Raw genomic sequence first — 27,687 nt, 5'->3', positions numbered from 1 at the left:
TAGACATCGAACTATATTGTTATGTATTTAAAATGTAGGCTTGTAGGACTTTGTTGGCTTAGTAAAGTGTTTCCTTTATTTTGCATTCGTTATCGTATTTTCCTAGTGTTTCGCATTCGATTTTCGTCTAAATTGTTGGTTAAATGTGGTTTAAATTTGATTTAATGGATCGTAAGTTCGTGAAACCATTTTTTGTTTTTCTTCTCATTGATAATTGATAATTTAAATATAAATGTTTCGAGGGCAACAATGTGGGTTGGGTTGTGTGGAAATGACTCTTTCGAATTTCAAAAATAAGAGTTTATACAAAAGAAAGGCAAATACCTAAAAGGAAGTACTATTACCAAAACGTTCTAATTTGTTAAATTGTGCTTATAATTTACATTGCAGTGGGATTACTCGTTACTAATTTATTTTCCTAAATTAAACACCCAAATTAATTGCTATTCTCCTTTTGAATAAACCGCCAAGATCTCTTGGTGCTGCCACCCGCGGCAACGTCCGATCAGAGTTGCCATTCGCTAAGCACGATCGACCAAAGTTGCCGGACTGCGTTTGGTAATCGATAAGGTCTAATTATCGATCTTTTGAATTTCAAATTTAAATCCCGCTGAAAATCCAAAATAAAAAGCATCAGCCAAATAAAAATGAAAACGAAAATTTCTCTACAAATTGGGTTACATAGATTTCATTTCATTTTGTTTTTTTTTTTTACATTGTAATTCCGTTAGCAAATATACAAATACGAATTTCAATTGAACTAAAAATTGTTTGTGTGTGTTTTTCGTGTGTTCCAGCACATGGGACAAGCGTATAATAATAATAATAATAATAATGGGGGATATGGATAGGGGTTGGGATAGAGTATAGTTAAGAGTTGGCTTCGATTTAAAACTAGAGTTATTCAAACTAAAGTGTATACAATATTCATTCATAAAATTACAATTACATATTCACTTATGTTTTGTTATTTACTTTCCTCTTTGCCTTCATCAAGTTTAATGGTATTGTGTCTGTCTCTTTCAAGTTTGTTGCTTTCTTTGTTTTTTTACAAAAGAATTTCGTTTCCTTACGTTTAGCAAGCGACGAATGGAAATCATGTTACAGAACTAAAAAGAACCTTCTATGGTCTGTGGTGAGTGCTTAAAAGGCGGCAGCGCAGCTATATGTCTTCACGATTTATCATTCTCTAGCTTTCCTTCTCACTTGTTACTCAAATTTACAAATTAAATTCTGACTAATAAACAGTCTTTTCGTACCAGCGCAAAAGTTGGCGACAGACCTACATAAAATAAATCTGTTAAACTTTAACATAATAGATAAACATAGGCTAACATAAAAAAAATATATGCGTATATATACGTAGATATATTTAAATATTGGAGGTGCTGCACAAAACTCTGAACATGGAACATACTTGTTGAAGTATCCTGGTTTTTCCTCACAAAAACCTTTTTTGTTTCAAGACTTTTGTGAAGAGGAAACGATCTAGTGGACAAATCTTAACTAGTACTCTACAATCTCCAGTGGTTTCTGCACCACCTCCGACATTTCAATGTAGTTAAACTTAACACGAGCTCAGTTATGAGTTGGCCGCACAGTGGCTGCAATTCCGGCTATTGCAGCTGCAGTGGCAGCTCATCATGCTAGAGTTGGAATTATTGCGGCTCATCGTGGTCAGCGGGAGATCCCCCGTCGCTCCGGTGGCAATGGAAGACTGAGTGGTGGCTGTTGTTGTGCTTGTCTCGACGGCGGGTAGGCTGGCGGTGCTGCTGCTACTCCCGCTGCTGCTGCTGCTTCTCAGTGGCTGCAGGCCAGCTCCGATGGGCACGGAGACGGACAGCGGCGGTGTGGGTATCCTTTCGGGGCTGCAATTGCCGCTCGTTCCGGTGCCCAGGCTGGTCAGCAGTTGCGCGCTCGGTCCCAATCCCGCGTAGATGTGCGTACCACTTGGGTTTGTCCCGTAGCCACAGGCCGTGCTCTTCAGCAGCGATGCATTGGACACCGGCAGCGTGGGCAGCGGCACGGCAGCCAACGAGGAGGCCGACGACGAGGTGGACACACAGGCGGAGGAGGCTAGCGAGGAGGCAGACGACGACATGGAGACGGAGGATGGAGGGGAAGCAGTGGCCATCGAGGACATCGTACAGCTCGGCGGCGACTTGGGCGAACTGATGCGCGAGAAGAACTTGGTTATGGCATTCGGCTTGGACTTGCTGGACGATGAGGAGGCGGACACTGACGCGCCGGTGGGCGTGTAAGTGGAGGAGGCGGCCTGGAGAGTGGTGAGACGGTAGCTGGAACTGGAGACGCCGCAGCCGCCCGCCGAGATCTGCTCGGGCACATCCCGCACCGTCTTGTTGGGCGGCGGTTTCGTGTACGATCTGGTGATCTCCGATTGCTGTTCAACATAAAAATATAAACGTTAGTAAGGGAAAGATAATATTGAGTTGCTAGATAAACTCACCTGATAGCTGCTCCTGATCTGCAGGTGGCGATCCTGTCCGTACTCGCTGTCCGGCAGTGGTACGTGATGGGGACAGCGGGGCGTCTGCTGCTGCTGCAGCTGGTACTGGTAATGTTGGTGGTGGTCGTTGCTGTGGCTCTGGAGCGAACTGCACGACGATCCGGATGAGGAGTTGCCGCAGTCGCCCTTGTAGCAACCACTCCCGCTGCCCGTGTTGCCGTACTTGAGGGTGGTGGCCTCGATGCCGCCTCGCGCCACATTACTGCTAATACTATAGTTGTTGTTGCTGCTACTGCTCAGCTGGTGATGGTGATGGTCACCGCCTGCTCCTCCTCCTCCGCAGCTGCCGCCGACGCCGCCGGAGTTGTGCGTGCTTGGAGTTGTCATGCGTTGTTGCTGGTGGTGGGAATGTTGTTGCTTGTTGCTGCTGCTGCTGCTGTTGCTGGTGATGCTGCTGTGATGGAGATGGTGTTGCTGCTGATTGTTTCCGGCGCCACGAATCACAGTCTCGCCACGTACAGCCAGGAGCTCACGTGCTTGTAGCGTATCCACGCGCATTCTACATCTAAATTGATCCCTAAAACAAAGGCAAACATAAATTAGTTAAAGCCTTTCTTTAAATGTAAATATATTTTTGACATCTTACCTATCATCGGGTGGTGAGCTTAAAGATGTGCGGGTCGGAACGCCGAGCCGCTCCATTCCCGCGCAGCCGGCCGTCTGTACCGATAGCATCTGCAAAAGAGAAAAACTCCAATTAGCATACAGTCGAATTAAGGGCTTAATGGCATAATCTTAGAAGAGACCTAAAAGATCTGGTCACCAGTCTCCCCCAGCTCATCCTGACAGCTCTCCACCTCACTGAAAGTCTGAAAGCGCTCCAGCATGAGCCATCTCTTGGCCACCCGACGAATACACACGGCCCAATCGTCTTCTTCCTCCAGGCCCTCGTAGAAGTCAATACGTATTTCCATTTCCTTTAAGCTATTCGGTTTCAGTGGCTTGAATTTCAGGTTACCCGTGTAATGCAGATTGCTGCGCAATACAAACGGCTGCTCTACGAAAAGCACGGTTTGCAACCAAAGCAATTTGTAGGGGGTCTTACAGCAGGGATTGCAGCTCATCTTGAAGGGTGAGCCACTGAACTGCACCTCGAAAAAGAGGAGAAAGCACTCGAGGAAGCCCTCCTTCTTGACCTTAAGCCTTATTTTTCGGTCTATAAAGAGGTCTTCCCTCTTGGCTTTTCGCAAATCTACGTTTAAAATCCCATGAGCCAGGGTCAGAAGCTTTTCGCCGCTTGTTTTGGCATAACGCGGTTCCGCCAGGGAGTACCGACGCATGGCATTCATATTGAAACCGTAGATATCCCGCCACCAATTGCAGCGATCGTTCTTTAGGTTGTGCTCCGCGGATGCGACAAGGTACAGAGAACCCAGATCGGGTAGGATAAATCCGCCCCTCTTCAGCCAGCGATCCCTGGCTTCCAGCACCTCCAATATCTCCGATTCGAAGAGCAAGCAGTGACCCATCCAGGCGCATACAATGCCATCGACTTTCTCCGGTAATACCAAGTCCTTCATGTGTCCATGTAAAACCTTGATGGCATTTTCCTGGCCGTTGTGGCGCACCACCAGCGCCGCATAGCCGGTAACCTTGGAGTAATCCACGGCATAGACCCGTTTGGCGCCCAGCTGGGCTGACATTAGGGCCAGGGTACCAGTTCCGCAGGAGAGGACCAGGATGATGCGACCCTTGAAGAGCTGCCGGTTCTGATACATCACAGTTTTGAAGAATTGCATGTGATATTGACCCTGCTGCCGGAATCGCATGTTCTTCAGATCTGCCCCGTAATCATAGCGAAAATCCGCTGAGGTCATGAGATCCACTTCCTGAAGTTCCTGCGGCACATATCTGGGAGGCGTGGCGATCCGGGGACAGGTTCGCACTTGCGTGGTGGGCCGACCTCGAGAGGAGACCTGGGGATTTGGTCTTTGCGGTAAGGGGACGGCGGGATCGCCAGTACTACTTGTGTTGTTGGGCTGACCATTGGACTCCGGATCCTCCAACTTTCCCGGAGTTTTCCTGGCTTCTGCATGGTTACTCTCGTTTTTGGGAGCTCCACCACCCGGTTTAGAGTTAGTTGCCTCCTGGATCTTTGCCTCCCCCAGATATCTGGGAACTACTGGAAGCTTTTCACAACAAACTCCACGTCCGCGAGTTCCACCGAGAGTTCCAGAAAGTTCCCAGTTATTGGTGTTCATCTTTTCGCCATTCTTTTGTGTAGTTTGTTTGGCTAGCTGATTATGGAAATCGGCCAGACTCAGTTTCAGGGGTTTTTTGGGAGCATTAGTGGCTTTGCTTTCAATATGGATTGATTTTTTACTCTTTTTACCAGTCATTGTGGTACAAGTAAAGGAAATAAGCTCAATAAGTTCTTGAGTGAAAGCAATGGAAAAGGATGGACTGGAAGATTGAGAAGGTGGCGCAGAAGAAAAGCTTGTGACGTCAAAAGAATAGAGTTTTGAGCCCTAATTACTAATGTCTATAAGAACCTTTTAACTAATTCAAGACCAGAGATGTATCTAAAAAAAAGTATAGAAGGTCCTATCCCATTTATAATATAATTTTCATTTTAAAATCAAAAAAACAAAAAACTTTACCCACCTCTTATTTCTCGCACCCTTTGTTGATAACGATAATATCGATTAAAATAGTATGACCGAATCTTTTGATCGCTTTACATTTCCAAACAGTGTTGGAAAATGCAGTTTTTGTTTTGAAATTAAGTTTGTTTTCGGTTAAGTTTTGAAATAAATAATTTTATAAAGATACATTTTATTATACATACTAAGAAAACACATATGTTCCTCGTAATATTCAGTAATCTTATGAAGTGCCCTAAAATCTTCTGTACACACCGATTATTCTCTACACAGGCGATTCGCATAACTCAACATGCTCCACATTCCGTTGGCCACCTTTTTCTATGGCTTTTGCATTACTTTTTTTCGTGTGTGTCTCAACCCCCCAGTGCCCCACCTCACCACCTGGCGATTGATGTGTGCAAGCGAGCATGAAAGAAATGACAAATCTCTGCGCGGGCAACAACAAATAATAGAGCACGAATATTTTGGGCGACGGCGGACTTTGTAAATTATACAAATATGCAAATGCAATTTTGTAAATTATAAACTCGCGAAACTATGTATGTGGTCAGAGCTCCCTGTGGGCCGGCATGTTTCCTATAATTTGATTGTACAAGCCAATTTGTTTTACTTGAATTTATTGTGAAACACGACATCGTTTTAAGTGATGTCTTCTAATTTTACGCAGAATGCCACACGCTCTTTATAAAGACCAAAGACTTTTTAAATGTATACATAAATATTTGTATGTTTAGTTGACTTTTTTAAGTTCCTTGCTTAAATAAAACCATTTTCTCTAACGACCATTTTAAGGTTCGATTGAAAGCTGGTACAAGCACCTTTAACGGCACAAACATTAATGGTAAACTATTATTTCGAAGTAAAAAATATAATTACCACTTCAAGCCCATCCATAAACTAGGAGCGAATAAACATTAAACAAAACAATACTTGAAGTTTCTCTCGGTGCAAAAAAGATTATCATTTTAAAAACCCCTTAAAAACTTTCCCCTTATTAGATACAATACAAATTGTAGAAAAGGTTTTTAACCTGGAAATGTTTTCTGAAGGTTTTTCATTCAGTAGTACCAAAGTATGCATTTTATGATGTGATATCTGAACTTAGGGGCTCCTTAAATGATATGGCAGATGCGTGGCTTGCATTATGGGACGTTAGAGATTGTTTTTGCAGTGTTTCCCTCCTTTCTTTTGGGTAATCCGAGGCAGCAGAAAATATCGCATCACATTGTCTGGGGCGTCTCCGCTGGCAAACAAACACACATGAAGCCCCCGAAACAACGTCCCGCTCCCAGGGCGAAAAAATTAGGTTAAAATGTTTACTCGAGCATTGCAGACGGGATTGGCAATAACCTCATTTTCCGTTCGTGCCCTGGTGTGCGTGTGTGTGGGCCAGACTCTCTGACGTAAGAGAAATGTCTGCCTTTGTTTTTGTTGCTGCTTTTGCCTTTGTTGGCCTAAGCCCAGCCATAAGTTAACATGCTTACCACGACCCGACGGCTCTGCATCTGTCGCTTGTTGTTGTTTATCTTTTGGGCGCTTTTTTTTGGCGAGTAAAGTGACATAATATTGAGGGTAAGCCCCTGTTTTTTGTGTCCGCCCGCTTCTGTTTGCCTTTGGCCTTGTTCGAATCCTTGAAAGTTTCCGACTTTCCCTGTGTTTGTTTGGGCCAACTCGCAATTGGCAACTATGCGAAGTTAAGATTCGCCCACAGATGCATCGAAAGAAAATATATTTTAAAATATTTCTAATATCAAGGAAACAATGCTTATATTTTATGTGAAGACAAAATTTTAATTTTTAATTTCAGAAAGTTAAATAATTCACAGAAACATAAATTAAAAAAAAAAACAAAATGAAAATGTGTACTCATGTGTAATGTTATTGTTATTGATAGTAAAAACTTGTAAAGCTCAAAAAACTTTTCTAATTTGGCAATACTGTTAATATTCATATTAACTTGGATTTTTCCATCCATTAGTATTCATAATTTTATTAACTAGGATTTTTCCATCACTGTGATAGTATGGGTTTTTCGAGGCCGCCAAAAATTCCGAAACAGGAACAGCTGTGTGTGTGTGCCGGCGCTCTCTTTCGCTGCCTCTCTCTCTCTCTCTCTCTCTCTCTGGCTGCTTGTAATTGTAATTAATTTATGCACGTCTGCGTCTGGTGCGTGCGTCTGGCATAGATAACGGTTTTAATGAAAGCCCGCTCCGCTCTCACACATCCACATCCACATCTACATCCTAATGCTGTTAATGCTAACGCCTACGGGGCGTATGCGTGTGCGTGCAGAAATTCGCACACTCCAACACAGACAGACACACACACGCACACGCACACACGCCCGTGCGAGTGTACATTTTAATAATCAATTTGAATTATTCATTGGCTAACGGCGGCAAATAAAATTCGATTAAAACACAACGCCACTCCGCGCGTGCTTCTTCTTCCTCTGCTTCTGCTAAACGCCTTGGGTTATTAGCGGCAATTGTGTTTCCCATTTCCAGCCGCCACAACCGCCGCCCAACCATCGCGCCCACGCACTTGCGGCCCCACCGCCTCGAAGTCCATTTTCTACATACATTTCCACATTTCCATCCGCATCTTGGGCTTCTAAATGGCCTTTTTTTACCACGGTTGAGGGGGAGCAATGTTGAAAAAACATTCATTTATTATGTTCTCACTACAGTACTAACTCGTTAGCGTTCTATTTTGGTTTTTATTGCCCAAGAATCCCCATAAAACCTTTCGCTCTTATCATAATCTCCTATTATCACGCTCTAATTTTAGACTTTTATCATGATTACTTGAAAGTTCTTAACAGACTTATCCCAGTAATCTCCAAATGCACAAAGTCCTTTACTGCGAGTTTGGGTTTTGTTACTATAATAATATTATAGTATATATTACATATAAAATAATACTCGAATAATATTATTTTATATTTATTATAGACTCATTAACATACTTTTTTTTTGCAAGAATTGTTTCATACAAAAAACAAACATTTTCTGTTGCCTACTTTCAGGTTCCAATTTTGATATGACATCAATGAGACCTCAAAACATTATCAAAAACTTAATTATTTAAAAGTACCAAGTCATTTTAATATTTTTAAATAATAGTTCACATTTATATTATGTATTCTCAATTCTACAATACTCAAAATTCTATAACTAAGCCTTCAAAATGATATAAATCATTGAGTTCCAACAACTTTCTATTTGTGGATCTGCCTGGGTAGTCCCCACTGTACGTGATGTGTTTCATTCATAATGCTCATTTGGCGTGGGCAAATTAAACACGAGGAAAAATATGAAACAAGAATCTAGCATCTAGATGTGGAGAAAAATGAGCAAACGCGCACTGGAAGATGTCAGCAAAGCGAGTAACAATTTGTCAAAGTTGCCGACTTTAATCTTTTGTAATGGGCGTCACACGGAGCGGCACGGCACTGGCACTCCCCCGCCTCAGCCTCAGTCCCAGCCCCCCCCGCAATGGGAAATCTTAAAACCACAATCTGAAAAGCCGCCTTAACAACTTTGGCCCAATGAGCCCACGATGTGTACCCACAAAATCCACATGTGTGTGGGTGCCTCTTTTTTTGTTTTCAATTTTTGAAGACCCTGTCTTTTTCCGTCGTTGAAGTTAATCGGATGGCCTCAAGGTTAGAGCCGGCGTCTGGTGCAAATTCAATACGCAAATGCGCAGATAAATAAAATATAAAGACAAATGGAAAGCATTTAAAGTCGGGCAAATAGACAAAGTGAAGCACTGATGGAGAAATTGAATTTGCCATGTCCATTATAATAAAGACGTACACAAGTGCCAGACGCAAAAATGGAGCTTTCCCCGGCGAAAAAAGGACGTGCTATGCATTCAACCAACATTGCATAACACTTGGCATACACAGGGAACAAATATTGGGGGGACTGGAGACGTAGTGGCAGTCGTAAAGGGAATAAATCGGTGTAGGCGCAGTTACATAAGACTTTTTGCGTAGGCGGCGACGAAAGCAATTTAGGCATGTCTGCCACCCACAGCCGCCCCTTTTCAAGGACTTTTACTGCACTGGCAGGGTGAGCGATGAGCTGGCTCTCTCTCACATTTCCCCCGGCTTTCCCCCACTTTCCCCAGGCCATCTGTCTGCCACAGTAGCTCTGCTTCGCCCAAAAGGCAGTGCATAGGATATTGGCAACAGCGAAGGAAAAAGGCAAAAGACAGCACGGAAAAAAGATGAGAAAAGGAAACTTTTGACACGTGTCTTCTGACTGCCTTGCTTTTACGGCCGTACTGAGAGAAAAACTATAAGTTGCTGAAATTGGGTCGAGGAGGTAATTGGCTTACATGGGCAACATAAAATGTCTCAGCACGTTATAGCCATTAAAATATTTACGGCTCAAGCGGCGCAAGTCCCTAGTCGTTAAAACAATCACTTTTTCATAAATTGCATGCAAATATTTAGCGAATATTAAGGTGAATATACTAAAAGACTCTTTAAAAACACAAAAGAATTAAAATAAGTAAATCTAGAAAGATGTATTACGGTATGACACCTAAAAGTATGCAGTGATATACTTAATACGTCGAGTTCTTTGTGATGTAGCATACTTTCAGTACAACTTTTGGGAGATTTAAAATATTTAGAGATTTTTGTTATATCTCATACTTTTGGTAAGCTTTTTTCGAGATTTTTGGATTAACCAGTTTAGTCTTTCTAAAGTATTTCGACAAATGCATTTGAGAGACAGACTAACACCCACTTTCCCGCCCATCGGCTGTTGCAAAACTTTTTCTTTTCCTTCCTTTCCCGTATTTTCTTGTTTTTCTTTACTTTTCTGTTTTTTGTGAAGGGAAGGGTACTTACGGGTACAGAATGTTCCGGCTCGGTTGGCAAAAGTGTTGTTGTTTCTGCTGCTGCTGCTGTGGATACTGTTGCTGTTGTAGCTGCTGCTGCTGCTGCTGCTGCTGCTGCCGCTGCTGCAGAGGCTATAGCTGTCTGATCCGCTGCTGTGGAGCCCGATGTTGCTGGTGTTGCTAGTGGCAGGGCCAGAGCCGAGTTGGTTTCCAGTCCAGGCCCGATCCCGTTGCCAGACCCGCTGCCAAGCCCGATCCCAATCCCGGTTCCAATCCCAGATGACAGCACCGCGTTGTTGCTGCTGCGCCGTCGTTGCGACGAGCGACGTTTGTGCCGTATCCTTCGCGTTGTTGCCGCTTCCAATGTTGCTGCAACTGCCGTTGATGTTGCTGTTGCTGCCGTCGTTGCTGATGTTGCTAATGTTGCTGTTGTGTTGGCCGAGCGGCGCAGGGCAATCGCGGCCACCAACACACTGCCACAGGCCAGGCACACGGATAAACTAATGGCGATTAGCAACAGGCGACCTAAAACGATTGCAAAAGCGGAAAATAAAAATTAGTTGTGGTCTCTTCATGTGCATTAATCGGTTTTTGTAGTTAATAAATAAAGTATGAGTAGAAGGCTTATCAATTTTACAAGTGGCAATTATGGTAGTCTATGCTTATTATTGGTTATACATAAAAGACATAATATATTTTATTTATATGTATAAATAGTTATTTTTTTCGTTTATAAACACTTTGTTTAAAATTAATAAAGTATCTATTTTAGGTGTTATTTTTTATTTATTTTTTCTTTAACTGCAGAAACGGCCTATAAAAAGCACCTTTAATGGCATTTCCTTCCACTTTTTCTGTAACATTTGTTCTCCGCCACTCACTCAATTGTAACTAAAAAATTCGTTCTTAATTTTCGGCTTATTTGTTGTACAATTTAAATAACTTATTCCCACTCACGAACGGTTTTAATTACTATAAATAAACGAAACAAAACGAATGCTACCCACAGCACCGACCAAATAACAATGAAAGAGAAACAAAGTGTAAGAAAACAGAGCAAAAACCCGTGAAACTGTCGCTGGGTGTACGAGTATTTCGTAGATACCCGCACGTATTTCTAGCCGTATCTACAAGGTGCGCGGCGTTCTCGTTCCCGCTCTCCCGCGCTCTCTCCTTCTCTCTTGATGATTTCGCCCCGTAGAAAGACCCCGTGCAATGTCTACGGCTACGGACGGACATACGGGCCTACGGGTACGGGTGTACAAGCCTACATAACATACATACGGGCGTCTGCGTCTAGACTAGATAGCAGACGACTTAAGTGATACAAGCACACATGCGCAATCGGGGCGCAGTAAGTGCGAGCGAGGCGGCAAATGTAGGCGGACAGCGGTTCGATAAATAAAAAAAACCCACTGAAGGGATTGATTGACACATGTGGTACCCTGTAAAAGGGGGCAATTGGGGGATGTCTGTGCTCTTACTAAAGAACCTCAAAGTAGGGATCACAAAAAAGCAAACAACGTTATTTAAGTTAATAATACTACCTATTCTTTAAGATTATAACAATAATGGCACACTTCTTCCATGGCAAACCAAAACATAAAAGTAATTCCTAGAGAAAACAACCAAACCGCAAAGAAAAAATCTTATTTCTGATCTATAGAACATTGAAGGTAGGATCACAAAAACAAACAAATACGAGTATTTATTTCTATAAATAGAACATTATACAAGTAAAAAAAGCAATAAAGTAATGCCCAATAAGGCTTCCCCGAAACCAAAGGTAATAATCCAATTTCCAATCTTTTGTGCCCAAGCTGAGAGTCATGATTACAATCTTTGTATTCTATTTTTGTACCTGAACAAAGCTATATTTAGGGTTATTTCTAAAGCAGCACTGTCAAAGCCAGTCCGCTCCAATTAGTAATGGGTATTATACGGACGATATGGCCGGGCCAGACGCTGCTGATAGAATGGCAGACAGGCGGAGGCCACCCGTCGCGGTCGCAGACCCTGTAACGGAGCAAACTCACAGATACTCAGATACACGGCTACACAGATACGGATAGCCGCCGACTGGGATACAGATACACGCGAAAAGCTTGCGCAACCAGATTTTACAACTACAGACAGTGAGCACATCATGACGCTCCGTCTGATATACGGTTACAAAAATAACAAACAAACCGAAAAGCAAAAGCCCCACCGATCCGCAGCGCAATTTCATCAAGGCGAAAATGACGCAGCTATGTAAACGTCGCCCATCTCTATCTCTGCCCCGTGCCCCGTGCCCCGTGCCCCGCTCATCAACGATCGGTGGATGAAAACATAAATATTTGGATTTTCATTAATTTATGATCTCTGATGGATGGCTGGAAAAGAGAAAATGTACATATATTAAATGGAAAAAGCCAAGTTGCCAGCCAGACATGATCAAATTGTATATTCAACAAATGCCAGACTGGAGTTAATCGACTGAAATTAAAATGTACGAACTACATACGTAGTGAAAAGGCGCACAGACAGCAGCGCAGGCGACCAATTAAAATATGTCAACGATTTCTATGACTCTTTCTCCGCGTCTGACTTCAAGCCAAGCGAGACAGGGGGAAAAAAACGAAAATAAAACTAATATTAACAGGTACCTCTACCTACCTACATACGACAGAAACGACTACATACGAAAAACGGCACAACAACAAGTGGCACTTTAGACTTTTGCGCATTCCCAGCCGCTGTCACTCGGATCCAACCGTCTCAGGTGACTCAACCTGGCTGGCTGTCATTTGCTTTCGGCCTGCCTTTTATGGCCTTTGTTTTCTGATAATTATTTTTGCCTGCTCAGCTACCCTGTGCCACGAACTGGGGAGCGTGACAAAAGCTCGTATCTACGGAAGTAACGTGGTCACTTGGGGCTTTCGTTTCCCCGAAAACTTTTAACCCAAATATTATCGCCAAGGTCAGTGGCACGAGCTTTGATTAATATTCCCATAACGTATTTAGTCATTATATGACCATCTCACAAGTTTCCTATCTTTCGAATCAGTTAAACACCAAATATGCCTTGGGAAGTTTCCATCTATAGTTCGTTGGTATACTGTATCATTCCCATCGTAAAACTTTAACAATGTTTAAACTAGTCGGTGGTTTTAAGGCCGGTTCATTAGAAGCCGAGGGTACTTTATGTTCGTTTGATCACTCGCCAGTTTCATCGTTATTTTGTATTTTTTAATTGTGCCGCTCGCTTGGGCTTGTTGTAATTATTTTTATCGCAGGTGAAATGATTGAGCACGTCTGGTGACTTCGTTTACGTCTGGAGCCGCCGTACAGACATGCATAAAAATGGCTATATATATATATATATAGACAAATCACCTGATACCCTATAAAAGGCAAGTGGGGAAAGAGAAGGGAATACCTGGCAACAGTTCAGCTGTGCGCCGGTTTCTGTCCGATTGAACCTCTGACGCACGTGTGCCCGCCAACTATTGAAAAAGTGCTAAAATAATTGAGCGCATACAGATTCAATATTTGAATTGATCACACCAGACGCAAATCGGCGAACGCCAGACCCCAGACCCCAGACCGCAGACCCCAGACAACAGATCCCATACATCACACATCCCGTACAGCCGATAGAGCTCGCAGCCGGCCAAACCACATCGAATCGCACCAGCTACCAGCCAGACCAGACGGATCAGACAGTTGGCTAACACTTTCAGAGATCGCGATACAAACGGCTTTCATGGCTATTTTTATAGTGGAACGGACATTGAACGGACATTGAACGGACAGTGAACGGACAGTGAACGGACAGTCAGCGGACATTGAACGGACAGGGGGCAAGCTTACCAAACACCGTGGGGGAACTCGGTGCGATCTCTCTATTTCCATCCAGGTTCCTTGACCGACAGAGATAATATACATACTCTATATAACCAAATCTCCTGTCCCAATGACAATTGCATTTGATTGAGTGCGCAAAGGAAGATCACTTTCGATCAGCTTTCCTTCTTGCTCTGAGGCGCACAACAAAAGCTATTAATTTAATGGTTATGACCGCCGCGCTAATGACAGTCAAGTGCAGCACTTGATGCCCACCCCCCACCAAAAAAAAAAAATATAAAATATAATAATAATAACCCCACAAAGCGCACATAGCCCACAAAAAACATCTGAGGGCAATGCCATTGACACCTTGATTGGGTGTCAAGGTTGTGCGAGGATCGTCGCATTCCCGGCTCGCACATAAACTAACTGGAGGCATTATCACAAGCTTTAACAATCATAATACATTGAGGTGACATTGAACTTGAAAAATCCAGCTGAATTGTGTACCTTTGTCGTTTGAAGCTTAGATTTTCTCGGCATCTTGTGTGATATTTTGATGCAATTTAAGTGCGATTTATACTATTGGATTAAACCAACTGGATCTCTAGTTTTTATTAGACTTTTAAGAAACGATTTTTTCTACCAGAAAATAACAACAAAATAATACGCAAATTTTAATAATTTTTGATGACATGGAAAATTTTATTCCTCGTAAAAGTAGAACTAATCATTGAAAACCAAACTGGTTTCAACCTTGTCCAAAAGTAAACAAAAATATTATCATACAGTTTCGGCTTGATTTGTATCTTTTCTATAATGACTAGATTGTAGTTTAGATTTTATTCAGAGTCTCGTGTAATATTTGGTTTAGCCTTGATGGCACTTCTACATTCCTTATATAGGAAGTGCGGAAAGAAGAGGCAGCCGCATCATCAGCTGACGTCAGTTTTGTCTGCAATCGTGCTGTATTTATTTTTATTTCAGCTGATTTTATTTCTCGGGCAACATTTTCCGTCTAGTTGGTGCAAAATATTACAATGTTGTCTGGCGCGGAAGATGAAAAGTCGGAATGCCCGCTCTTTGGCCACCTACCGTCAGCGTTTTTACCCCTTTTCCCGCGATTCCCCCTGTGAGAGGCCAACCCTTTTTTCGCATTTTTTTCCTCTCGTTTGCAACTAGACTGCGCACGGCAACAGACGGAAAAAGGGGCAGGAAAACGAGTGGCAGAGGCAGGGAAAATGCAAATGAATGAGCTAAATGCAAAGAAGCAAGCGCGGAGGAAAAATGAAAAAATAAATAAAAACTGAAACACACCGCAGACAGGGAAAACAGCGACGTCGACCTCGCCCAGGCAGCGGCGTTTTTCCCATCGCCACGATGATCATCAGCATGACGATGATGAGGCTGTCGTTTGACCTTTAGGCGAAGCGAGTGCATTCCACCAACAACAACCTGGCGGAGAGAATCCCATTTTGATTTTATTTTTATTTCTATTTCTATTTATTTGCTACTCTCCACTCGACGTCTGTCTGGGCCTGGTCTTTGGTTTATTTTTACATTTTACTTTGGCACTTTTCATAATTCGCAAACGCATTTAATTAATGGGAAATCACGTGGCAAATTGTGCAAACACCTCGTATGCGCAATAATTCAGCGGTTACGTATACGCAGTGTGTTTGCGATTTCATCATCTTTTTCCAACGGCCGACTTGATAATGGAGCAGGCAAATTCTTGCTGCACTAGAAGGTGCGCTTTCTAGCACTAGTGTTAATATAACAAAATTCCCTAAAAGTATCTTCCTAATTTATAAACTAATTATACTTAACGTTTTTTCGCTCAGGCCAAGTGTAAGTACAATGAAATCTTTGATAAGTATTTTTATTTTTCTTAGTTATAGGCTTGGTAGCCTCTTTTTGTATTTAAAAATAACCTTAGTATCTTTGTAATTCATTTTTTTAAGACTTTAGTATCTACATCTTCCTTATTTATTAACTTGTTACCCTGACTATATTTTCAAAGATGACCGTACTATCTTTGCAAGCCATTTCTAATCGTTTCCTTTCAAGCCTCTTGTTTTTTCTCTTTTACTTTGAGACGTAGCTACTGCCCCAATCCTACTTAAACAATTTACGCATTATTTTGTGCACCCCACTCTAAGCTTTTTCCCCGAGTATCTAACCCAGCCGCAGCTCCTCCACTTGGCGGCTCCTTTAGTCCGGCTCCCCTGTCTTATTGCAACATTGTGTCATACTTTTTGTCGGTTCCCTCTTTCTGTTTATTTTCCGATTGGTTTTTTCCCCATTTGGACTTGATGTTGGCTTCGCCTCCACTTCCTCTTCCCATCCCAGAAATCGATGTTGATGCGGACTTTTGTTCTGTTTGCCTGCGCCGCTGCAGATGATGATGGCGCTCTGGCTGGCAAATATTGACAGAGGCTTCGAAATATTACGCAAAAAAATGCCTTGCGGGAGATTCACATGTTTAGCTGTCCCCTCTATTCTCTAGTTTTTGCACTATGGACTCCTCTATTCTTGTCCCACCCCCGGCTTGCCTGCGGCCAATGACTCATTGACCTGGTTTAGGCTCCCGCTGTCTAGAATTCGTAATTCGCCACGCCTGCTTACCCTATGCAAACTGGGTCAGTGGGCGTGTCGAAAGGTGGGCGGCGGATGGCTCTCAGACCGAAAAATCTAGTTCACGTAGGGATTTCGCCACGTTTTTTTTTGCACATCTTTGTAGGCCCTATTTCCCGAACAATAGAAAATACATATCCTCGAGTAGCAAATTTTCCACCAGGCTGTGTGTAATGTGTGTCAACTGCTGCACTGTCTGCGCCCTAGTTTCTTTAACTCGGGTGATTTTCTGGCTCAAATGTATATATATATAAGTGGAGCGTTTAGCATGGCGTATACGTAATGCCATCGATTACTCATACGCCACGGGTCACCGCTCCAGGGAATTGCGTTGTTGCAGCACTGCAGTTGTCTGCAGATAAGCCAGCCCATTTCAATTAATTTCCCCACATATTTATAGCCTGCCATCAGAAACTTAAAACTTTCTTTAGTATACCAATCAATCAATCAGTCCGCAGTCATCGTCCTGTCACCGCGATCGTCACTGGCATTCATTCGTTACCATTATTTATGATCCCTAGCTGTCGTTCTGTGTTCCCATTTTTTTTTTGTCGTATTTAGCTTTTATCTATCGCCTATCACAAAGTCGAGGCGTGCAAATTGATATCAGCGCGTGTGGCTAATTTATAATTTTCGAACCTCGTACGTTTATATAAAACCGTTGCCTTAACTCCCCAATCTGGCCAAACAAAATGATTAGTGCAAGCCTATTAATGGTTTTTAAATAATATTAATTGATTGATTAGGGACAAGTTTGTGGGATCCTGTATACCTGATGTCTATATACACTGATGATGCCCGGCATCAATGGGTATTTGTGTACTTCGGATTGGCTGACCACGAAGGCATATAGCTCATTAATCGTCGCTGTTAATCACCAGTTCGCGTCTGGAATGCTTTTAAAATTTAGTTTTGTTCGTCATGATTCAGCGGCAGACGGGGGCAAGATTAATTGTGTGTTTGCCGAATGTTTTCCGGCAATGGCCTGGGCATGGTTTTTCGCTACTGTATTTCTCAAAACATTCCCAAACAAAATGAAAATACTTTCATCAGGATATAGTAACTTAAAGATTCATATATTATATGTACAAGCTAGCTGGCTCTTGTAATTACATTACTTGAATGGCACTTGCAATAATCGATTTTTCTTACAAGTAAATAAACAAAAGGAACAGGTATAGGACCGCAAGAAAGAGAGCGGGCGAGTGGGCTGGAAAGAGACAGCGAGCTGGCTGCGACAAGCGTCGGCGCTTCCACTTTGAAGTCACTCTCTTGCCATTGTAATCCAAGTCGTTTTGCCCAAACTCGGCAGCACTTGAGAGATGAAAGCCGAGAGGGGTGTGTGCTACACAGAGAGAATAATTAGCCAATTTCATAAGATATTTCTTATTTTAAGGGGTTGGGATTGCCTTTGGTTTTGGCGATTTCTCAAAGAATATAGTATAGGAAAAGTTTGCATTTGACCAACACTTTTTTAAACGATTTTAAATAAAATTTAAACTAAATCCTCAATCTTAAATATATTTCTCTGCATTTAAGGGGGCGAAGAGGGGCTGTTGAGATCAAGACAATCAAGCCAGCGTCTCGGAATTTCGATCTATCTTTGCTAATTGCATTTCATTGAAATTAATGTTGGCGCGTCCGACTTCGAGCAGGGTCAACTCATTTATAGCCCGGGCGACAGGGAGGCGGTTGGTTAATCTGTCCGAATGTTGCAAGACCATAAATTTCTCGCCAGGCCAACGAGGCAAGGAAAACAAACGGACAAGCGCAAAAGTTAAAATGCCAGACGCCGACTCTGCACATATGTATAGTATGTACATATCATGTTGACGCTCTGTTTTTAATTGTATTTTCCCAGTCTCATTGCACACGTTGAGAACAAACAACAAAGGCATTTGACAATGTTTTCAAATTTATTTTTAAGCGCAATTGTTGTTTCCTTTTTTTGCGCCATTTGTTGTTTTTAGCATGACGCGACAATTTGTCTGTCTATTTTTACCAGGCTCTCTGTCCGTCCATCAGGCTCCCCTGCTCCTTGGCGCGGTCAGAAAGTTGTGTCCGACATTTTGGCCGAACAGAATAACACTTTTTTCTTGCGTATATACTCGTACACAGCATACACAGTGCCCCCCTGAACCACCTCAGAGATCATTCATCTGCAAAACAGCGAAAAAAAGATTTTTCGAGGCCTATATGAGACAGCCAGACATAAAAATAAATTTGTGCGGAATTTTATTTTGATTTTTTATGAGCAAAAAAAAAAAGAAACGGGAAAGAAAGAAAGAGAAACAAACGAAAAATTGCCGCCGCTTTTTGTTGTTCAATTTGAAATTCAAATTTCAAATTTCCACATTTCGACTTGTAGTTTTGCACGTGGAATTATTCGGGGGGGCAAGGCCCCCGCTCCACCGATCCCCCGCCTTCTCCACCGCCCCCCGCCGACGCCTGTCTGCAGGCACTATCAGTAGACATATAGTTTTTTTTTTCATATTCGTTCCATTTGTAATCGCTCATTGATTCAGAATTCCAGTTTCCACTGCACGTGTGCGCTTCCACTGCGATTCCATATCGATTCGCGATGGAACCAGACATCAAAGCCCCCTTATAGAGTATATATACACGGCCGGAGGTATCAACTGAACTATGACGCCATGGGGTGATTATAAATGGGTTTTTAGCGCTTTTGTGTCGGCGCTTTGAAGGGATTTCCTTTCCCAGAAAATTATGATGGGCCTTAATTGCAGTCTGGCTGAAAAAAAAAGCCCGAAACTCATGTGCCCCGTAGACAGAAATAGTCTTACGTAATTCCAGGCGGAAGATAAATATTTGACCTACATTTCCAAGCGGCGGGCTTGAGAAGGGGTTAAAGGGGGTGTGCCTCTGGCAGGGTGCGTGAGAGGGACCCAAAACATTCGAGCAGGAAGTTTCAGCAGGACCCAGACACAGAAACAGACACACGCGAAACGCAAATAAATCATTGCCGAAGTCCCCGCACACAGATACACACAGTCGCACTTGGGGCGCTTCAAGTCATGGGTTCGTGCCTCGTGGAAATGTAGGCCACAGGCAGCCAGTGGCCCTAAGCTCAGCTCGGGGGCGTGGTCACGGGGCGGTGGCCAAGCCAAAAAATAAATGCACACAGAGAAAAATTTGCCAAACAGTGGGATGTACTATGGTATGTGACATTTTTACAATCCAAAAAACATCAGTTATGCAGTCATAACTTCCATAAAAAATTGGTTTCATTCGTTAAATAGTAATTATCTATCGTATTTCATCATAATATATATAATTCTAATATTCCGTCACGTTAAATATTAATTATCTATCATATTTTATCATAATATATATAATTATAATATAAGGAAGCAATATAAAACCATTTAAATGTTACAATGGAACAGAATGTATGATACTTTTTACAATCCAAAAAACATCATTTATTTTAAAATATCTTCAATGAAATATAGTTTTTACAAGTGCAACTTCCATCATATATTATATTTTACCATAATATATCTATTTCCAGTTCGGCAACACCAAAAAAATAAATTGTAAATAAAAAAACCATATATAACCATTTAAAACTTATTATTAAGATCTAAAACCCCATCACGTGCAGAGCTAAAGTGTGTCATAAATGAAATGAGCAAATTTGTATTCTTTTCTGACCGTGTGCGAAGAAACCCAAGAATGTTGCTTAGCTCTTGGGAGTCTGCTGATTGTCGAGACAAATTTCCAAGAAGCGAAAGAGTTTTTGTCGTTTTCGCTTCTGCTTCTTCTCGGCTATCGCGTTTTGTGTGGTAAATATAGTGAGGAGGGGAGCAGTGATAAAGGGGGGGCACTAGTCAAGTGTCTGGGATTTTGCTGCACTCAGAAGAACGGCTCCACATGGCGATAGTCGGCTTCCGTTTCGTTTCTAGGCTCGCCTTTTTATGGCCTTATCAGGTGGCTCCCCTTGACCCCCGGGGCCCACCCCTTTCGACCGGCATCCGCTCTTGTCTGGCCGAATGCCTTCTATACAGTACATTCCATGTGTGCCACAACCCACACTGACCACACACAAACAGGCAGAGGGAGTGGCATGACGTGGCACAAGTCAGGGTCGCAGGGTCCAAGTAATCGGATACTCCTCTGCCCCAGACATACTTCTCTGGTAGATTCTGCAGGGCAGAGTCTTCTGGAAAGATATTATGGTTTGGCGGGTGTCCCCTCACTTTTTGGGATACATTAAAGTTAAAAAACCATGTAGAGATTTTTAAGGAGATGTACCAAAACTAAAGGAACTCTTTACCCATTATGACCTATTATAAAACTATACAAGTTATTCCATAATCTAGTCATAAAATATAATTTCATCACACTTCTTTGAGCTACGGAAATATGTTTTGAACGTCTTGGGAACTACCCTTATCATCGATATGCTAATTTAAAAAGATCGCATAAGTACATACGATTAGTTTTTAATCAGCGAAATACAATTCGTAGATTATTTGCAATCTAGCTTGGGTTGACTTTCAAGATTGGCAAACATTGCTACGCCCACCAGTACACTCCATGTACTATATCCCATTTATTAACTTATATGTACTTTATAAGAGTTTGTTTTTAAGTAAAAAATAGGACACATATTCGATATTTCAACACCGAAGTATTCAGATATTTCTTCCTGTAGTTATCATATAATCCTTTTATTAGCTGCTCCCCACTGTCACAACTTCTCGTTATTTTTGTTGACTAATCTCAGCTGTGCCTCTCTATCTCCAGCACTGCGAATCTCCTAATCTCAGCGTGAACTTTTCAGCTGGACTCTTGAGACGTCTTCAAACAATCAGGCAAAGACCGCATGTCAATCGATTAGCGATTTCGCCGCCTGTCTGTCCGGTTCGGAAATACCTAGTGTTTGTTGTTGCCTGTGTAAATCTTTTTGTTGTGTGTACTTTTTGAATGATCAAAGCTGATAAGATGGTGTGTAGACTTTAGACAAAAGAAAGCACCCAAAAGCCAGCTTTTTTTTATAGAAACTAACAGAAATTAGCATTTATTAGCGGGCCGTCGGCGGTTGGGTGAAAATGTATGCAGGCGCAAAAGTATCGCGTCTGGCGGATATCAAAAAAGAGTTAGGGCCAGATAAGACTGGAAGCGGAAAAGAGGAGAAACGCAGATCAAATATATACAAATGCACGAGTGGGAATACAAATGTCTGTAGGAAAGTCGCGTCGGAAACAATGGAAAGGCGACAAACGGCGAGAAAACGACAAAAAAGTAGTAACAACAATCGCAAAACAGTAAAAAACGAAACAAATGAAACGGCGAATTTCAGACTTCGACCCAGACAACAGGCCGATTCCGATTGGAATGAACTGATGACTTTATATGGGGCTTTCATTCGTTGTGTGTGAGTAAACTTGATTATGAACTCTAATGGTTCGCCCGGTCTATAGGGTAGAAATGGGGGAGCTATAAGTGGGGTATGCCAAGCCAAGCGTCTTTGGGTCATGATCATCTTTTCTGCCGCCTAACTCGGAGAAGAAAGCGTAAAACGAATATTATTCAAGAAGAAATCCTTCTTAAAATTATTAGGAAATTATCTTCCTTTTATAAAGAAGCATATGTTAACCAATGGTCTTTGGGTCATGATCATCTTTCTTAGTTCTTTCTTTCTTAGTTTATCTAGCTTAGTTCGGAGAAGAAAGCGTAAAACGGAAGAATATTATTCAAGAAGAAATACTTCTTAGAATTATGAGGAAATTATCTTCTTTTTATAAAGAGGAAGCATGTGTTAACCACTCGTCTTTGAGTTACATATAATCATCTTTTCTCCCGCTTAATTCAGAGAAGAAAGCTGAAACGGATAAGTAATATTCAAGAACAAATACTTCTTAAAATTATGATCAGATAATCTTCTCATTACAAAGAGGAAGCAAGTAATAATATTTTAAATAGGATGATCCATGTTTTAAAAAATCTTAGCAAATCTTTCATAACTTTAAGATTTGCTTTACAAATTGAATGTTTCTTGATGTACTTATATATGAATTACAAAAAAAAAAGTAACCTTTCACGTAATACTTGAAATCGGATGTTCAATAACTAATTCACATAAATTCCGACGTCTAGTCAGAGTAATCAAAAGTCATTCGATGAATTATTAAGCAATTAAAATGTTTCTCTAGAATAGCACCCAATAAAAAGTTTCTTCTTCCGACAATTAGTGCTTATTTAATGGAAGAGTGGAAGCCATAACCCTACGATTATTTTACAAATTTTGGGGGTCAGTCAATCACCAGACGGCAATGTCACCGCAACACGTGATTATCTGACTGGTCATCTCGCCTGGCGATTTTCTTATCGAGGCAACCGGGGTCCCTCAATCAGTCGCCACCCGCCTGCAGCGGGGCTGTCCGCCCCCTAGCACCGCCCACCACCCCCGGGCTGCTCCGCTGCAGCACCAATAATGACCTTGGGGAATGTTGTCGCTCGGCGTTCGTCAGTTGCTGTCCGTTCTCTAATCTCATGCTCGGTTGCTGTGTGTGGTGGTGCTGCACTGAGAGAAATTTAATTCTATTAATAACTTCTACTCCTGATAAATCTCTAAAGTTTTAAAGTAATTGTTGAATAGGGAACAAGTTTGTAGAGTTTAGGATAATTCAATAAATTCATTGGAATACTCATATTAAAAATCTATATTAGGCTTTTAAAAGTAGAGTTGTTTATAATAAAAGCCTTTATGAAAGAACCCCTTATTTAGTGAGAAATAAGATTAGAATTGTTATTAAACTTTTATATGAAGACCCATTTGTAATGATTTTAACCAATTTAATATGAAACTTATATAAAGCTTTTAAAAGTAGATATTTTCATAAAAGAACCCTTTGTAATAGAACCCTTTATCGTAAAAATATCATGATATCCTATCATTATCATAAATTCATTATCATAAAGTAGAAAATAAAAGTAACCTTTTAAATGTCCACCCCCTTTTTAAAGATTTAATGTAATAAACCCAACAGGCACTAGAGAAATCTTTAAACGATCTTCCAAACTCCAAGTACTTTCCAGAAATCTCAGACTACTTTAGATTTGGAGAGCTCCCTTCCGGATTGGCAGGGTGCTATTTTTTCGAGTGTGCTGCTCCTGCTGCTGTGGTGCTCAGTGGGGCTGATTTCGTGGTGGTGGTCATGTGGGTGGCGCGGGAAGTGCCGTTGACGTCGACGCCCGCCTGGACAGGTGCTCAAGTCCATGGGTATCTCTAAATTGTACGCTTGTGCTGGGTCTTTTATAAAAAACGAAAAAATACTAAAAAAAAAGCAAAGAAAAAGAATGGGAGAGGAGAACTCTGCTGATAAGACCGGCTGGCTGGCTGGCTGGCTGGCTATACCTTTTCTCACTCCGTCCAGAAGCCAAAGAAGCGACGCAGAAGCAGGCAGACGAACCAGGCCAGACGCCTGATAAGCGGCCATGGGGCGTATGGGCGATATGCGGCGCGACAGGGACGGCACTATGGCAAAAACAAAAGACCTTGATTTGGGCCCTGTACGTAGGCACATGTGTGTGTGTGTGCCCGTGTCGTCAGCTGTTTAATTGGCTTTCGATTAATTTTCTGGCCAATCGAGCTGCTGTCCCCGCTTCGTGCTCTTCTCACGAACTTTTTAATTAATTTTTTTCGCCTAAGTCAAATTTTTGGCATTTTTACGCAGCCATGGAGGAGGTAACTTAAGATATAATAACCATTTTAACGGCCAGTCGTAAAGTTGGCCGGAATGTGCGCCGGCCAAGTGAGTCAAATTTTCCGTGACAGCATACAAGGCGTATGCGTAACATTCTTATGCTTCTAGCCGGGCGAGAGGGGGGAGGATGGGGAAAACCCAGGTGGGAGGCCAGGTGGATTTGCGAAGGCAAGCCAAAAACGACAAAGCAATGAGAACTCTTCTACTTTTGTGGCAGCGGGTGTGGGAAATTCCCACTGTCGTTGGGGCAACGATAGAAGCGATGTAATTGCTATGTTCACCGAACTAAGCACATTTAAATTGGCATCTAAGCCATTTAAATTAAATTATGGGAGTGGTAAGAATTGTGAAATTGGGTAAAGTATGAAGCTGCAGCTTAAAATGTATTTTACAAAGCTGGGAAAGTTGTAAAATATTTTGGAGATTTTTCAAGAACCCCTTTATAAAAAGCTATTAAAATAAACCTTTAAATTGTGTTGTATTTTGCATATTTAAAGGGATATAGGTCGTACCACGAGTAAAATTAATTTGGAATTTCTAACTTTTATTTGTATAATTTTAAAACTCTATTGCACCTATTATGTTGGCCCCATCTGTATGTAAAAGGCGAAGAGAAAAAACTGAGACTGAGCCACATGTGTGTCTCTGTGTGCTGCCCTGTGTATGTGAGTGGTGTGCCACCGAGTGTGTGTGTGTGTGTGTGGCATAGCCAAGAGGCAATAGCAATAGCAATAGCACAGCACAGCACAGCACAGCACAGCAGTGGCAAAGGAAAAGCAAAAGGCAAGAGCAAAAGCAAAAGAGCTGATGAAGAGCTGGCTTACGCACGGGTTCATTGAACGGAAGTGATTTGCCTACTGCTGTGCGAGGGAGAGGGGGCGGGACACCATACTACACGCGACTTTGACTTGGTTTTGCTCGGCTCTGCTCTGTTCTGGTTCCTCTATCAAAAGTGCCTGGCCCGGGCCTTTGTTGGCATACCTCTTGGCCCACAGTCGTAGCCAAAACCCTGTGGCTGCGATAGAGCGGCAAAGATAAAGCTCTTCTGGGAAGTTCTTAGCTCTTTTCCCAACCCAAACCCGACTTCTGAAGATTTAATCTAGAGCTAAGCCCGGCACTTTGGGCTCCAGGTGAGAAAATCTCGATTTGATGGCGTTCTTTCTAATTAAACTTGGGGTTTTGCGTTCTAGTTTGTTTGGGCTGAGTCTAGTCTCGAGAGGTAGATGAGAAATTCTTTGTAAATATTTACACTGTTATTGTAAACAAAGGTGCTCTATATAGATTTAGTTTGAGATGGTATTTGCTAAGATTTCCTCTAAGAATGAATGAATTGCTTGATAATGCCAATTTACTTAACTGAAATGTTGTCTTTTTCAAGATTTCCAATTAATTTTTGGCGAAATGAAAGCCCCAAAAGTCTGCCGAAGACACACCCCGCACTACGTAAGAAGGCATATACTATAGTACTCAAGATTCCTGACCCCCAAATAACAATTATATACTTTCCGCCTCTCGGCTAATTTATTACAAGAGGCTTTATGACAGCCACAGAAAATATTAAAGGGTTTAAAGCACTCACAACTGCCTTAAAGAAAATGTCTAATATTTTCCCCCCTTTCTTCTCTCCCCAGTCTGTGGGGCAGGGATTCGCCTGCGAGGGGGCGTGATATCTGTCGCCTGGTGCGAACTAGTAAAAAATACCAGAGCTGATTTCAAAATTTATTGCATTTCTGCGGACGGGGGACAGTTTTCGACTGGATTTTGTTGCTCGCTTTACGAATTTTTATTGTTTTTCTTGCCTGCGGTCGGTGTGTGTGTGAGTGTTGACAGGAAGTCGCCGGAATGCGATTTATAGAGAGCAGATTTCGGATGGAATATGAATAGCATATAATTAGATAGCGCCTACAGTGCGGCCCCCGAATATTGGGCACGCGTTGTGCAGCTCCAAAGTTCAATTGCGGCAAATCGGCTTAAAAAATGCCAAATGCTCACCTTTTTGGCGACGTGTTTTTACGATTTCTTGTTTTGTTTATGGGTTTTAACTATATATTTTAGATTAAAATTGATTTAGGAATTGCGCTACATTAAGGGCATAAATTTCCTAAATTTTTTTTAACTTGTAATTTTCAGACACTTTTTGTGACACTTTGAGGCGAATTTGCGAATTTCTCTAACCAACACTTATATACACGGCTTGATTTTCAATTTAAACATAATTTTCCTTGCATTTGTTTATTTCTCTTGTTGTATTCGTTTGATTTCTGCTGTTGTTGATGTTGTTTTGCTGCTTGCTGTTGATTATTTTGTGTTATTATTTTTTTTCTGCGGCGATTAGGAATGCTTTTGAGTACAGGAACGCTGGCTGTGTGTGTGTGTGTGTGTTGAATGCGTGGCTTGCTTGCTTTATTTATTTATTTATTATTATCTTGTGCTATTTGTTTGCTTCACTTTTGTTTGGTTGCTGCCCGATGCTCAACTCCTTTTGTTGGCTTTTCCTACTCGATTTGTAGGTGTTTTCGGGCCAGGTTGTGTTTACTGTGGCGCGCACGAAACGAACTGAGGCGCACGCAAAGTGGGGATGTCGGAAATATATTTCTAATATCATCGAGTGATATTTTTTACACAGCAAATATCTTCAATACGATATTTTTTCGAAATCCAACAACACCCTTATGCTACGATTACTCTATGTCGACTGCGCTGCCCGCGGCCTTTACAGTTGTTTTCGTGACGAAACGTGATGGAACGTAAGAAAACGTAACGCAAACGTAACACAACGCCAGTGCCTCTTGCTCTCTAGTGAGAGCGGAGAGCGGAGAGAGATGAAGTAACTCGGCGTTTACAATGAGCGCCGTCTGAAAAACACACGATTCAATATTGGATTTCGATTCCAGCTGTTCCGTTCTCTCGCGCGCGGGGACAAGCTTTGCTGTTACTCCCGCTCTCCCTCTCTCTCTCTCTTGTCGTTTTCGTTTTATTTCAATAATTATGGTTGGCGAAAAGCGCAAAACAATTGTTTTCCCGCACACACTAGCACTGAAAGTATGCCAGCGCTACAACAACAAAAGCGACAGCCATGACGTAATGTCGCCTTGTTGTTGCCAATACTCCCATTTATTTACTTAGTTGTCGAATCAATCGTTTGATTTCGCATAAACTAAGGCACAGGCACAAGCACACACTAACACTATCCAGTCGTTGTTGTTGTTGTCGATCGCTGGCTTTTATTGTTGCTGCATGCGGCGGAGAGCGAAAAACACACGTCCGCAGCGTCGGAGAGTTTCGGTGAGAGCGCAGCACGATAGAAATGTGCATCTCCCTCGGCGTTAACAGCGAAAATGGTGCTGTTAGGGCGCAAGAGAGAGAGAGTCGTAAACTTTCGTGGGAATCGCACGAAACGGTGGCAGTGGAACGGGCTTTGGGGGTGGGTGCGAGCGAGAGAGCAGGCGAGAGCCGCGCACAGCTGTTGGTGTTACTGTTAGCAGAGGGTCTGGTG

At 42.2% G+C, this 27,687-nt stretch overlaps 2 protein-coding genes across 3 annotated transcripts; both read right to left on the bottom strand.

Annotated features, from left to right (window-relative positions):
• Positions 1–672: 672 nt before the first annotated feature.
• On the bottom strand, positions 673–27,095 carry LOC108034973 (uncharacterized). 2 transcript variants are annotated; one of them, XM_017110287.3, is made up of 5 exons: positions 26,184–27,095; positions 10,001–10,515; positions 3,114–3,202; positions 2,468–3,044; positions 673–2,401 (listed from the first exon to the last, which is right to left on the bottom strand). In XM_017110287.3, the coding sequence occupies exons 3-5, from the start codon at positions 3,200–3,202 to the stop codon at positions 1,583–1,585; spliced, it is 1,485 nt and encodes a 494-aa protein (XP_016965776.1). In that variant the 5' UTR covers positions 10,001–10,515; positions 26,184–27,095; the 3' UTR covers positions 673–1,582. The 2 variants fall into 2 exon arrangements, with proteins under 2 accessions (XP_016965776.1, XP_050742734.1); XM_050886777.1 differs by lacking the exon at positions 26,184–27,095 and adding an exon at positions 10,818–11,115.
• LOC108034974 (protein arginine N-methyltransferase 1) lies at positions 3,274–6,892 on the bottom strand. Its single transcript, XM_017110288.3, has one exon. It carries the CDS (start codon positions 4,864–4,866, stop codon positions 3,274–3,276), a length of 1,593 nt encoding a protein of 530 aa, XP_016965777.2. The 5' UTR covers positions 4,867–6,892.
• Positions 27,096–27,687: the final 592 nt, after the last annotated feature.

Source organism: Drosophila biarmipes, chromosome 3L (assembly GCF_025231255.1).
Source record: "Drosophila biarmipes strain raj3 chromosome 3L, RU_DBia_V1.1, whole genome shotgun sequence".
In the NCBI taxonomy this organism is placed as follows: domain Eukaryota; kingdom Metazoa; phylum Arthropoda; class Insecta; order Diptera; family Drosophilidae; genus Drosophila; species Drosophila biarmipes.
Note: the sequence above shows the minus strand (reverse complement) of the source record. Positions and strands in the feature narration are given on the sequence as shown.